This window comes from Perognathus longimembris, chromosome 2, assembly GCF_023159225.1.
Source record: "Perognathus longimembris pacificus isolate PPM17 chromosome 2, ASM2315922v1, whole genome shotgun sequence".
Classification (NCBI taxonomy): domain Eukaryota; kingdom Metazoa; phylum Chordata; class Mammalia; order Rodentia; family Heteromyidae; genus Perognathus; species Perognathus longimembris.
In genome coordinates this window covers 76,722,369-76,737,653 of record NC_063162.1, presented here as the reverse complement: position 1 = coordinate 76,737,653, position 15,285 = coordinate 76,722,369, and the positions used below count along the sequence as shown (strand labels likewise).

The 15,285-nt window shown below is 38.8% G+C and overlaps 1 protein-coding gene across 4 annotated transcripts in view; it reads right to left on the bottom strand.

Annotated features, from left to right (window-relative positions):
- The window catches only part of Abca13 (ATP binding cassette subfamily A member 13), a 403,566-nt gene that overhangs the window by 153,254 nt on the left and 235,027 nt on the right, over positions 1–15,285 (bottom strand). For all 4 annotated transcript variants that reach the window (XM_048339554.1, XM_048339551.1, XM_048339552.1 and 1 more), the window contains 3 exons: positions 12,657–12,726; positions 10,439–10,557; positions 8,504–8,570 (listed from right to left, as the gene is read on the bottom strand). In XM_048339554.1, coding sequence (XP_048195511.1) covers positions 8,504–8,570; positions 10,439–10,557; positions 12,657–12,726 — 256 coding nt within the window. The remainder of the gene's footprint in view (positions 1–8,503; positions 8,571–10,438; positions 10,558–12,656; positions 12,727–15,285) is intronic.

Below are 15,285 nucleotides of genomic sequence, written 5' to 3'. Positions count from 1 at the left end.
TTCAAGCTGTATTATAAAGCTATGGTCATAAAAACAGCTTGGTATTGGCACCGGAACAGGCCTGAAGACCAATGGAACAGAATTGAAGACCCAGAAATGAACCCACAGAACTACGCCTACTTAATCTTTGATAAAGGAGCTAAAACAATATAATGGAAGAAAGATAGCCTCTTTAACAAATGGTGCTGGCAAAACTGGTTCAACACATGCAACAAACTAAAATTAGATCCTTATATATCACCCTGCACCAAAATCAATTCCAAATGGATTAAAGACCTCGAAATCAAAACAGACACCCTGAAAACACTAAAGGAAGGAGTAGGAGAAACACTTGGGCTCCTTGGCACAGGACAGAACTTCCTTAACAAAGACCCAGAAAGGCTACAAATCAAAGAAAGGTTGGACAAATGGGACTGCATCAAACGGCAGAGCTTCTGCATGGCAAAGGACATAGCTCGCAAGGTAAACAGAAAGCCCACAGACTGGGAGAAGATCTTTACCGGCCATACAATGGACAAAGGCCTCATATCTAAAATATATGCGGAACTAAAAAAATTACCCTCTTCCAAAACAAAACTGCAGAGAACCAATAGCCCCCTCATCAAGTGGGCTAAAGACTTACAAAGAGACTTCTCTGATGAGGAAATGAGAATGGCCAGGAGACATATGAAAAAATGCCCTACATCACTGGCCATAAAAGAAATGCAAATCAAAACAACATTGAGATTCCATCTCACCCGAGAAAGAATGTCCTATATCAAGAAAACTAACAATAACAAATGTTGGAGGGGATGTGGCCAAAAGGGAACCCTACTTCATTGTTGGTGGGAATGTAAACTGGTTCAGCCACTCTGGCAAGTGGTATGAAGATTCCTCAGAAGGCTAAATATAGAACTCCCCTATGACCCAGCAGCCCCACTTTGGGGCTTCTACCCAAAAGACCACAAAGAAGAACACACTTAAGCCACCAGCACAACAATGTTCATCACAGCACAATTTGTCATAGCTAGAATCTGGAACCAACCCAGATGCCCCTCAGTAGACGAATGGATCAGGAAAATGTGGTACATATACACAATGGAATTCTATGCCTATATCAGAAAGAATGATATTGCCCCATTAGTAAGGAAATGGAAGGAATTGGAAAAAAGTTATAGTAAGTGAAGTGAGCCAAACCCAAAGAAACATGGACTCTATGGTCTCCCTCATAGGGAATAATTAGCACAGGTTTAGGCAAGTCACAGCAGGGGATCACAAGAGCCCAATAGCTATACCCTTATGAACACATAAAATGATGGTAAGTGAAATGAACTCCATGTTATGGAAACGATTGTTATATCAAAGTTGTAACTACTTTCAATGTGCTATGTGTAACCGTAGCTTCTATTATTGATGATCTTCTTGTATCCCCTTCCTGTGGTGTACCTGCACTATCTCTGTATCTTATCTGAGTACATTGGAAACTGTGTATACTGGTATTAGAACTAGGAAACTGAAAGAGAATACTAAAATTGAGAGACACAGGGTAAAAAAGACAAACGACTACAAAAGTAATACTTGCAAAACTGCTTGATGTAAATGAACTGAACAACTCATGGGGGGGGAGAAATGGAAAGGGGGAGGGGGAGGGGGGAATGAGGGAAGAGGTAACAAACAGTACAAGAAATGTATCCAATGCCTAACGTATGAAACTGTAACCTCTCTGTACATCAGTTTGACAATAAAAATTTTTAAAAAAGAAAGCATATGTTCCATTGCTAAGATCATAAATTAAAACACTCATACTATCATTCTAGCTGAAGCAAAAATGCAATCAAATGAATACAGTAGACCCTTAGTATCTGTGGGAGTGTTTCCAAGGAAATCACCATTGAGAAGAACTATGAGCTTGGATACATAAAGTTCATTACTACACTGCTTGATTCATTTCTCCCACAAAGCCATACTGCTTTGGCTGAAGACATGCTACCTTTTAACAAATCTAACATTGTCCACTTATCACTTAAGCATGTTGACTTTTACTTTGCTCTGGGAGCACCATATATTTGGGTGGAGGCATATTTTCACAAAATTTAGAGCAGAAAAACACCCAGCAGATCACACAATTAAGACAACCAACAATTATGTGGGACCAACTGACATACATCCTCCAAATCAACTGAACGGCATAAAGCATGCATGAGAATTTTAAATGTGTTGCTTTTAAGAATGTTTACTTATTTACTTATTTAATTTCAACTGCATTTAGTCAAAACCACATATAAGTCCAGGAATAAGGCAGGCTTGCTGTTTGTGCTCAAACCTGACCAAGATCAGACTATCCTGGCCCTAAAACAGCAGCAGAAGCTCTCAGACCCATACTGAGATCTCTAAGGCTTGGAGTTCTTGCTATATAGTAGCACTGAGGTAGTAAATAACTGACACAATAACTTGTACTAGGAGGAGCTATTAGGATAGCAACAGTTGAAATTAAAACATATGGCATTCATTTTAAGATCAACCAGTAGGCAATACAGAAATACTTAAATAAGTTTGGAAACAGATGAGAAATCCTACAGGAATGTTAGGGAACGTAATAAGAAAACTGCAGTAGATAATGATGGAATGCTGAACCTTCTTACATAGGATCAAAGACTTGGTCAAAGTGTCATCTGAACTATCTTTGAAGATAGATGGTAGAAATTATACCCAGTAAAGCTGGGATGGAGACTGATTTGGAACCATATTGAAAGACACAGCTTCAGAATAAATATTAAAGGTGAGGCTGTCAGAACTGTGTTAAAATTCCCTGAAAAAAAATGATGGAGAGGGACAGAAGGGTCCCAGAAGCTCCTTATGCTTGACCTTTTCCTAGTCCCAATAATTTATTTTAGAAAATGTAGCTCATCTCAACAAAAACCATGAAGTAGTTTGTGGACTTTACATGAATAGACAGACAGCCCGGAATATTCTGCAGGCAAGCCCATCAGACTGAACAGGATGTATGAGGTGAATGGGTTCCCAAGCCCAGCTTTCAACAGAAGCCACAGGTTCTCTGCTCAAAAGTGTGCAGCCATGGAGGGTTATGGGAAAGGAAGTCCTTGGCAACAACTGGAAATAATGGAAAGGATTGTGAAATATTCCCTGAGCACATTGCTTCACACAGCCCACAGAAGCACAACCTCATACTCATGGACTAAATGCATGTGTACCGTTGATGCTACTGACATTTGTGACTGATTATATAATTATTTTGGTACTAAAGGATGGTTCCACTGGGCTTCAAGGAAATAACTCTGAAATATTCTTGAGTTTTTCTTTCAATTCTGCCAATTAATCTCTGAGAGAACTTTTCTAAATTATTTAAATATGCAATCATAAGTTACAATGTATTTTCAAATTAGCATTTGAAGAGAGGTGCCAGTGGCTCATGCCTGTAACCCTAGCTAGTTGGAGGATCTGAGGATCTGAGGATGGCAGTTTGAAGCCAGCTGGGAGGGAAAGCCCAAGAGATTCTTATCTCCAATTAACCACAGAAAACAATTCCAAGTGGAGCTGTGTCTCCCCTTTTTTTTTGTGGTAGAGTGCCAGCCTTGAGTGGAAAGAGCTAAGGGAGAGTGCCCAGAATTCAGTACCAGCCCACACACTCACACACACACACATGCATGCATGCACACACGTGCACACACATGTTATCATTTAGAATTTAGCTAAATTCAGAAAAGTAGTTTTCTTTTCTTTCTTTTCTTTCTCTCCTTCTTTCTATTTTTTTCTCTTACCACCAAAGAATAATGTTCTAAATCAGACTATGTTGTCTGATGACCCACAAACCGGAAAGTAATAAAAGTCCAGGGAGTAAGAGAGGAAATCGATCTTCCTTTAGGAACAGTTCATTCCAACTCCAAACAGATCTTTCTTCTCAGGACTCATGAAAAATGAGTCCCTAAAACTAAGCTTTCAGAGAATAAATAACTCAATTAAAAAATAAAGGGGTTAATGAACCAAACAGAAGAAGTAAAAATGGCCAAAAACACATGAAGAAATGCTTAATATCTCAGACTATGAAAGAAGTGTAAATCAGAACAATGCTTAGAATGGCCATCATCAAGAATACAAACAGCAATAGATGCTGGCACAGATGTGTGCAAAAAGAACCCTATTACACTGTTAGTGGGAATGTAAATTTGTTCAACCACTCTGAAAAGCAGTATGGAGATTGCTCAAAAAGGTAAATGTAAAACTACCCTATGATCTAGCAATTCCACCTCTGGGCATTTATCCAACAGACTACAAACCAGGATATGTAAAGTCACCAGCACTATTCATTGTACCACTATTCATTATAACCAAAGTACTAAATCAGCCCCGATAGCCCTCAATGAATTAAGAAAATGTTGCACATAAAAGAAATACAAATCAAAAAAACATTGAGGTTCCACCCCACTCTAGTTAGAATGGCCATTATCAAAAAAACTAACAATAACAAATGGTGGCAGCGATGTGGCCTAAAGGTACTAAACTACACTGATGGTAAGAATGTAAACTTGTTCAACTGGAAAGCAGTCTGGAGGTTCCTCAAAAGACTAAATGTAGAGCTTCCCTATGACCCAGCAATTCCACTCCTGGGCTTTACCCACAAACAAAGCCACACTGAAGTTACCAGTACAGCCATGTTCATTTCAGCCTTGTTTACCATTGCCAAGATATGGAATCAATCCAAGTGTCCCTCAGTGGATGAAAAGATCAAGAAAATGTGATATACATACACAATGGAATTCTGTGCTTCCATCAAAAAGAATGATATTGTACCATTCACAAACCAATGGAAAGAAAGACGTGGAAAAAAATTATACTAAGAGAAGTATGCTAGACCCAGAGAAACATAGGTTGCAGGTTGCATGGTTTCCCTCATTTGTGGTAGCTACAATGTGCTTATAAAGGAAACATACTGGATAATAAAAGAAGAAAAATATACTGGAACATTATAGATTATACAGGTCTCATGGCATTCACACAGAGTGAGACCAAAGGAAAATATTCCTAGGAGAGGCTCACATAGGCTCAATAGCTATGTGCATCTGACCATGTAAAACAATATTTATTGAAATGAGCTCCAGGAAATGGAAAAAAGAGGATTTTTTTCTGTGTTGCTGTTTGTGTTTTCATTTCCTTTTGTCTTATTTGTTTATCTGACTTTGGGAGGATGGGGAGGGCACAGAAATGGTGGGACAAAGGGTGAACCAATGCAGCAGTGTTACTCACTAGACACTAAATTGAAAATGACTATACAATCTGTGGGTGGGGATGGGAGGGGAAAACTGAGCAAGAGAGTGAAGGAAGGGGTGACATTGTTGAAAAGGAAATGTACTCTTTTTTTTCCTTTATTGAGATAAAGTAACTACATAAATTTCACAGTACACAGTTTAACCCTACCAATGATGGACCTGTCATTCTAATCTACAAAGCATATGAACTCTACAAATATTAATAAAACAAAGGAAATACACTCTTTATCTGACATGCAACTGTACCCTCTGTACCTCACCTTTACAGTAACAATAAATAATTTTTAAAAGAAAATATGGCATCACATTTACTCATCCTTTAGAAAGAATAATATGGCATTGTTTGTAAGTAAATGAAATGACCATTAAAACTATGTGAGTTAGTTAGCTAGTCCCAGAGAGACAAAGGTAATGTGTTTTCTTTCGTGTGTGGGAACTAGAATTACTTTATAAATAAATAAATAAATAAATAAATAAATAAATAAATACTTTAAATAGTATGCAAGTGTGCAAAAAATGTGTTAACTGACATACAGTAGCTTCAGGGAAGAACTCATGGTAATTCCTTAGAAAGGCTAAATCAAAGGTCAGTAAAATAATTACCAGGGTACTTGAAAGGAATGAAAAGGGGTCAAGGAAAGGGGTTAAACAAATGAAAAGTAAATGGGGGACAATTAAATAAAAAATCCAATGCATACCCTACAAAATGAAGAAAATTGAGATAAAAAGGTGGTTTGGGAGATGGGGGTGAGAGTGTTGAAAAGAATGACATTAAACAAGGTGCAATGTATCCATAAGGGCTTTGTTGAAAGGCACCTCCTTTGTAGAACTACTGAAGACAATAAAATAACAGGAATGACACTGCCCCATTCATAAGGAAATGGAAGGACTTGGAAAAAATCATATTAAATGCAGTGACCCAGACCCAAAGAAACATAAACCCTATGGTGTCCCTCATAGGGAATAGCTAGTACATGATTAGGATAGTCATGGTAGAAAATCAAAATACCCCAATAGCTACACCCATATGATCACATAAGATGATGCCAAGTGAAATGACCTCCATGTTACGGAAACAAGAGTTATACCACTGTTGTAATTATTATCAACATGCCATGTGAAAACGAACCTTTCATATTTTTTCTTGTCTGTTTATTTGATTGTTTTGTTTAGTTTTGTTTCTCTTATATTCCCTTCCTGTGGTTGCACCCCCGCTACCACTATACCTCATCCAAATACCCTGGATACCGTTTATATGGGTATTAGAACTGGGAAGGGAAAGGGAATATCAAAATTGAGAGACAAAGGACAAAAAGACAAATCATTCCAAAAGCAATGCTTACAAAACCATTTAGTGTAAATCAACTGCACAACTCTTGGTGGAAGAAGGAAAGGGGGAGGGGGTGGGGGAAATGAGGGAGGAGGTAACAAGTTGAACAAGAAATGTACTTACTGCCTTACATAGGAATCTGTAACCTCTCTGAACCACACTTGAACAATAAAGAAAAAGTTTAATTTAAAAAAATTTTAAAGAGTAACTAAGTAGCAGTAATGAAAGAAAATCACTAGAGGATTATGAAATTCCAGTGCATAATAAAATATTATGAAAGAAGAGAGGCAATTTATTTGGCCTTTTATTTGACATGTATATGGTTTAAAGGGTGTGTTAATTAAATAAATATAAGCTAAACACTCAAGGTGTATGAATGAAATAAGACAGAAAAGTTCCTTGAGAGACATTTTATAATATAATGAACATGCATTATGTATTTTTGGATGCAAATATCCTATTTTTCCTACACAAAATCTATGAAAATCTTGCTTTCTGTCCTGAATGTAGCCTAAAATTTGGAGGAAAGTCTTATTACAGATTGTGAAAACTGAATGCATTTATTTGATAGGACATCAGCCACCAACAGACTTCAGTGGGAGTTTCACACAACAGACACATATCATACTTCAGTGCAGTATCTTGCTAGACTCCTGAGTGTCCTGTTGAGAAATGTCTCCCCCAGATGATCAGCTACAACAACTCACTTGTATGTTGCAAAGAACATGTCAAGCAACATAAAAATTCCAGAAACAATCAACTAAACATGTCAGTGAGAAGAAACACGTAAACAAAGAACAAAAAAGAAAAGTCATATCAATACATAAACCCCTGTCCACATCATCATTGAACAGGAAGTCCATGTTATGGACATCTAAAAGCCAGGAGACAACTGTCTGTAATACATAGGCAAGGTTGTGGCTTGGATACATTTTTTTTAAGTCTAAATGTAAGAAAGTGAGTCCTACAAAAGAGGCATATTTTAAGTGACTACATAATATGTTTCAACATATTTCAAATCATTTTTCAATCAACAAATGAGAGATCTTTTACATGGAGTTATAGATCTTTTCCTTTAAAGAAAGTAAAAGAAATTTGAACAAACCTCAGTTGGAAAAAGGATTTCTGAAAATCCACACTAGGGTTTGGCATTTTCCTCAGGCATTATATTGCAAAGTCTAACTGTTGAAATCATCTTCAGGGATGATACTGCTAAGGTGCCCTTCAGGGATTTTGTGGTGAAGGCATTGTAAGAAGTCTTCTGTTCCACTGAGAAGACCTCCACAACCCTCACCCTTATCCTAATTAGCTTTTCCAGATTTGTGGGAATCATGAATGTCCCCATTACAGAGTGGAGAAGGTGCCTTCCTGGGATCATGGAACATGCCTTCCTTGTTTCATTAGTTCTGGGAAGAAATTATGAATAGACAGGATACCTCACTTACAGAGAAAAAGAACTTGCAGTCATTCAATACTGACATCCTGACATAAACTCACACTCACTTTTCCACATTTGATTTACCTTCTTCCCACAACCTACTCATTCCTTTTTCTCTCTTGGTCAGACACCAGACTAGTTCCTAATCTTAGGGCTGAAAACTTGAATTCTTTCATTTTTTCCCATCTTAAGGTAAGCTGACATTTTCCCCACAAAAAAATAGATGTATTTTCATCGGCTTTGGGCCTATTAGGTGTAGTCTCATTTTAACAAATAGCAATAATCTATTTGTTCTGCTTCTATACATCTAAAGAAAAATAATTCATTTTTCTCTTTCAAGGGAATGTTTCAATACAATAATTTAGTATTGACCTTCCCATCACAAAACTATGCTCAAAATGCATTTAGATTTTTGTTTTCCCTAAGTATTTTCTAAAAAGGAGTGGGGAAGAAGAAAGAAAATATTATCACCTTTGCCATAGTTCTTGAGTCTTGAACTTTATTGAGGACTCCTGCTCCAAAAGACCAACCTCCAAGCCTAGTAACAGTAAACAAGGTGTTAGTGCTCCACTAGGGATTCTACTCACAGCTCATTTCATTACTAACCACACTAGTTATAGTGGTCCAAGGACAGGTCGTACCCAGCTGAGCATCTATGGTCTTTGGCATGCCAGGTATATGACAGGTATATGAGCCTGGCTCTCATTGTAAGTGTGCTAGAAAGGCACTGCTTATAGAGAAGAACTGGTAACATTAAGGATTGTACTTCTCATAACTTGGTATCATGATAAGAAATACATACCTTTTAAGAACACGGTTGAGACCATCAATACTCTATTTTAATCCTCTACAAATCCACCGTTCAGGAATAATTGGTCCATTATGATCTTGCAGCCCCCCAGGTTTGTGCACACTACTTTGTTCCTTTCCTTCTCCACTCACACCTTGCTTAGTTCAGGAAGGTATCAGAGAACTACACGCTGCATTTCTTTTGAATTCTCCTGGTATTCCATGTTCCATCCATTGTATCAGTTACTACACTGAGTTTTAATCATCTACCTGCTAGCTTATCTTTTGTGCAGCTCTGGGAGAGTTTCCTAGGTGGGGTGTATCTTTTATCTCCATCTTTCCAAGGCTGTATAGTATTTGGCAATAGTTAAGCTCCAAAACATAGTTGATATTAGAAGCAATAGCAAATATTAATCTCTGCTTCTCAGCTCTGGGTAAAAGGAAGCCAAAAAGCAGTCTTGTGGAGGAAACAGAGCAGGGACATTTTTCCATCCAGCTCAGTTGAATTCACTCATTCCTTTGACAGACGTGAATTGAATGTCCATTGTGCCAGATGTAATTCTAAGTTCTGAGCCTTCAAGTTCCTAACTTTGAGAAGCTAACCATTGAACCACTAACCACTAACCACTGGGGTTAGGAAGATATCAGATAGGGCATACTAGGAAATGGAGCAGCAGAGCAGGGACAGGCATAACAACACTGAGGCAGAAGCTGTCTGTGTCCTTGGGGCTGAGAGCATGCATCATGGAAAGAAAGGTAGGTTCAGGGTGGTGAAGTGTCCCCAGCAATATAAACAACTTGCATATGTGAGACAGTGTAGTGTACTGGGAGGAGGGGTAAAAAGACTGATGGGGTGGTGAATATTACTAAGGTGTAAATGAGAACCAATCATTCTGCCCACCTCATCTGGAGTCACTTCTTTGCCTCAAAAAAAGCGGGAACACAAACAAAAACTTTCCTAAAATCATCTGTAAGAAATTTTTCAAACCAGTTACATCCAGGTTCCTATACTTCAGGATGCTTAGGAATTGTAAATGCACTTGTATTTCATTATGCTATTAACTTGCCTGCTCCTGTTCCCTAAAACAGTAAGACTATTGCTGCTTCCCTGACTCTACCATGGGCAGAATCACAATTGATATGATTTCCTCCAGTGCTTCAAAGACCAAAAGTCAGAAGCAAGGAATCTGGAGCTGGGTGCAAGACTTTGGAATTTTTCTGAGCACTACGGTGAGTGTTTCACTTTTGGATTCTTGTGAATATTACCTTTGCAAACAACAAATTGACCGAAATATACTCTATTCTCTCTTATCTTCCACATCTAGGGATTCAACCAACTATTGATGCATGTGTTTTGAACGCATATAGACAAGTGTCATGTCATTATTCCCTATACAATATGTATAACAACTATTCACATTGTCTTAGATATTAGGAGTCATCTAAGGATACTGAAGAATGTGGATGGATTCTATGCAAATGCTGCAACATTTTGTAAATGAGCATCTGCAGATTTTGGCAATCTCCAGAATATTGAAACCAATTCACAAAGGATACCAAGGGGCAACTGCTACTCAAAGACAATAGAAAAAAACACAAAAGCATTTGTGCACACACCTGGGTTTCTCAGATGGTTGCAGCAGGTACTCCTCCACATTGAAGCCTGAGAGATTGAGCAGCTTGTGGCCCAGGCAGTTGGTCAGGTAAGGAGCACTTCCATTTGGACACTTCTGCAACTGGTTTCAAAAATATAAAATTGACACTTCATTTGTAACTCACAAACTAGTCTACCAACCGTGCTTTAAACTAAATATGATTTATTCCCTCTTTCAATTTTTAATAAATTATCTCCCACTTTTTATGCATTCTGATTTCTAAAATCTTTTCAAAAGTCTTCTACATTAGAGAATTGCGCCAGAATTCTACTGAGACCATGGCTGTCAATTATATCTGAGAACTTCAAATCCTTTTCTGTCTGAAAGTTGGTGCAGATTTATAAGAACTCAAAAGGAAAATGTTTTCACTGTAATGATTGTGTGTTTGATGAAGCTGAAAGAGAGTCAGAGGCAACTAGTGGAGAGAAGATAAGCAGGAGAATTCAAAGAGGCATGTTTCTCTCATAAATATCTGAAGTAGAACTCAACAGTTCATCCACACAGACACACTAGAGTGCTAGTACCCAGTCTGAATGATGAAACTGACCACAAACAAGGACAGAGGTAGTGGTCACACAATGCTGGGGGATACAGGGTGATGTCACATGTCCAGCCACAGGGTTCAGACTCACTGGGCTTTGTTCCCATTTTAATGACTTAGAGGAAGACAATATATGAAAATTCATTCCCAGCATTGAAAGCTTGTTTTTTCATTTGCAAAATAAAAATAGAAATAGAAAGATAAACCAGGCTTGCTGAATGCATGGATTTTGTTGTTGGATTCAGATAGACATGGAAAAACTAAGCCAAATAACAAGGGTTATTATATGCATTTATCATGTGACTTTTTGAGCGCTAATAGGAATGAAGGGAAAGACACTAAAACAGATATCAATAGCTTTACATTACAGTCCATCCAAATGCTTACTCACCTGTGAACTCTAATAAACACTCAACTCAAAAATAAATAAATAGCTAGACTCAAAAGAGTAAGAGAACAAACTGGTGGTTGCTGGCAGAGGCTGGGTATGGAGCTGCCTTTCTACTTCCTTCCTGTTCATCTAAGAACCAAGGTCAAGGAGCCAAATGTACTTTTTGGACCCGTTGTGATTTCCATCTTAACTCCCACCTTCCTAAGTTCTTCTGGTTTCTAATGTGTCAATCATCATCTCTCTACACAGATAAAGACAAAAACAATGAAAGAAACAAGACCCAAGGAAGCAAATAATTATGCACAAAATAACTTGAACAAAAGGGAGCTGGTCTCTGCAAAGGAGCAGCAAATGTATTTGAATTTTCTGTACACGGAGGCCAAACGGAAGCATGGAGAGCTCCATGGACTTGCAAGTGCACTAGCAAATGAAATGTCCATTATGGGGTATGGGGAGGCTGTGGTATGGGTCTCTCTTATCTACCTCCCTCTTTTCTAGGAGAAGAAAGCAAATCAAGTCATGCAAAAGCAAACTTTCCAAAGTCATTAAGCTACTGAGAGGAAGGAACCACGAGATCACTACATAAAGAGGCCAGTGAACATACTTCCTACATGACCATTTCCTTTATATCCTGATCTAAGAATTTTCATTTCCCTTTTTAAAGGTAAATTCATTTTGCCACATTGTGTTGCTGATCATGGATAGCCCCTTTTATTAATTAGCTCTTGGGATTTCCATTGTGAAGAATTCCCACCAGTTTTCCAAACAAATTTCCATGTGTTCTCTTTCATAGACTAGGACATTTGGCCTTTGCTTCAAGAGTGGTATGTTGGTATGAATCAACCATACCTGAAATGTTTAGTGCTAGCTTATTATTTAATATTTGGATCTTACAACTCAAATAAAAAGTATGATATGAGCCTGGAGGTCATTTTGTCTTGAAACTTATGAAAATATCTCCCCCAGTGGCAATCCTAGCCTCTCATTATTAATGGAAGATTGATTTGCTTAATGAATACCAGTGGGGCTATTGATGATCCAGAACAGTAGATGATGGTTAAGGGGTCACAGTGGGGTATGTATAATGTTCACCTTAAGAATGAAACTTTCCCACAAATGGCCAATCAATGGAATCAAGAAGATATAGAAACTCACTGAACAAAAATGAAGGCTTCACAGATAGAGTAAACTTATTTTTTCACTTGAGATTTATATTTAAAATGATCAAAAAATGCTGTAGAAACATACCAGGCAGCCACAGGAGTCCTGGAATGCAGAGCTAGAAAAGGGATCTTTGTGCCAGCGGGAAGAATTCTTTCTAAAGAACAAAAGAGAGAATTAGAATGATCCTTAGGATTACAAAGCTATTTTATTTCCATAAAAGAAAGTTCCTTCACAGTAGAACATGGTTCACAAGATAATCACCTCCTACTGCCACTAAGGATGAGCTTTGACATTTGTTTTCACAGTGTGAGCTGCTAATCTGATGATAGCTTTTATTAAAATGCCAGAATTCCATTGTAGGACAGGCTGCTCACTTGGCTTCCTGCATTGAATATATTACCAAGGCTTCCAGGACCTTCATGGGATCCTAGGCTTGTGAATCCTACAGCTCCTGGTTTTATAACCAGATGCTAAGACACAATTCATAAACACAAGGATCTGATGACTCCTTTCCCATGGCAAGTCATTTAATCATTAGCTAAAGAAAAACAAGCATTTGTCTGTAATCCATAGATTGCACAACAGAAAGTTATGAAAACAGTAAGGGGCAGGCAGTGATGGGGAAAATCTATTTTGTAGTTCAAGTTCCCTATAGCTTTATTAGCCTATAGGCACATGCTTTATTTGTAAATCAAATTGTAATTTAGTAATGATAGTTATTCTTAGTTACTCAAATATTGTGAGAGAAGGAAGGAAATTAACATGTACAGGCTTGTGGAGTATGGAGAGCTAAAGAAGCTGGCCAAGACCATCCAGGGGAAATGACTAGCCTGCCCTTCTCTTAGTTTAGTTTTTTGGTCTCAGTGTTGCCACAAGAGAATCAGTATAGCAACACCAAGTTATAAAATTGTCCAGTCCAGAAAGAAAGAAATTGTCCAGAAAGAAAGCTTTCTATTTCTAGTCACCAGAGTAGCAAAGTACATGTAATTTTTGAAGCACTCTCCAGCACTATTGATTCCCTTAGGGCAATTAACATTTGAGATTTTCCAGATCACCTGGAAATGTAACATATAGGAGAGTTACATATTTAATCCAATGGCTATATCTAATACTACTTTTTTTAAAAATTGACTTTATGTATACTTAAACCCATCAGTCCCCTTTGCTTCAGAGGCATGTCCTAAACAACAAAAATATGACTCTATGAACACTTAAAGCCAATGCTGTTGTTTGGCTTCCCCTAAAGGTGTATATGCTGGAAGCTTGGTCCCAGTGTAATGGAATTGGGAGATGGTAGAACCTTAAGGTACAGGTGAGGGGGGAGGGGGACTGCTAAATAGAAGGTAATTCAATCACTAAGGATACCTAACACCCATGGAATGGATTAATGTTTTCCATCTGAAACTCCATTTAGTTGTTCAGAGAGCAGGTTATTATAAAGAGAAGGAGCCAGCTCCTCTGCTTCCTGCTTTGCTAAGTGATCTCTTCCACATCCACTCCCACTGAAATAAAGAGGTCAGATCTGGCCAGCACCATCACTGGCCACATGGTGAATTGTAGACTCTGGCATCTTGTCTACAGGGGTGTGCCTGAATTCCTAGAGGTAGGGAAGTCCCACCCTCAAGTTATGGGTGTTCCCAAATCCCTGGAGACAGGGGCCTATAGGACTTGGCCTATAGGTTACTGAACCTGTCATTCAAGTGACTGGAAGTGGGAGCTTCCTATGACCTAGCCCCCTGACCTGATCCTAGTTAGGATCAAGCCAGCTCAGTCACCATTATGCCAGGCCACATATCTCCATGTTTGCATCCTATGTCCTATCTCCTGTCTCCTGGCTTGTCTCCAGTCACCAGGATGTCCCAGTCAGCTCTCCATTGGAGCTGAATTGGTTTGTTGGTACTGTTTTTATTCTATTTTGTCTCTCTTGCCTGTTTCCTAATAGTGTTAAGAGTATTCTTGCCTATTTCCTAACAGTGTTAAGGGTATTTGCAGGCTGTAGGCCTTTGTAACAACTGGCTTCCTGCAGACTGCTAGCATTTTAATGAAGTCTCCTGTAGTATGGAGGTCAGATCTGGTCAGTGCCATCACTGACCACATGGTGAGTTGTATTATCTGGCATTTTGTCTTGCTGGGTGTGCCTGAATTCCTAGAGGAAGGGAAGTCTCACCCCCAAGTGATGGGTGTTCCTGAATCCCTAGAGACAGGAGTGAGCCCTTGGCCTATACGTTAGTGAACCTGTCAGTCAAGTGCCTGGGACTGGGCACTTCCTGTGACCCAGCCCCCTGACCTCACTCTAGTTAGGGTCAGGCAAGCTCAGGTGTTGGGAGGCCATGCCACATATCTCTGTTTTCACATCCTGTGTCCTGTCTCCTGGCTCATCTCTGGTCACCATGGCGTCCCATTTCAGCTTTCCATTGGAGCTGAATTGTTTTGTTGGTATTGTTTTTTGTTCTACCTTTCCTCTCTGGTCTGTTTCCTGACAGTGTTGAGGGTATTTGCCAGCTGCAGGTCTTGGTAACAACTGGCTGCCTGCAGACTGCTAATGCTCTAATAAAGACTCCAAGATTCAGTCCTTCAAAATGTGGCTTCTCAGATAATTTACCTTACAACACCACCATGTTGTACCAGCCACCAAAGGACCCTCACCAGAACTACCCAGGTGTCCACCCCACCCTCTCAAACCTATAGTACTGTGAGCTAAATTTTACAAAGT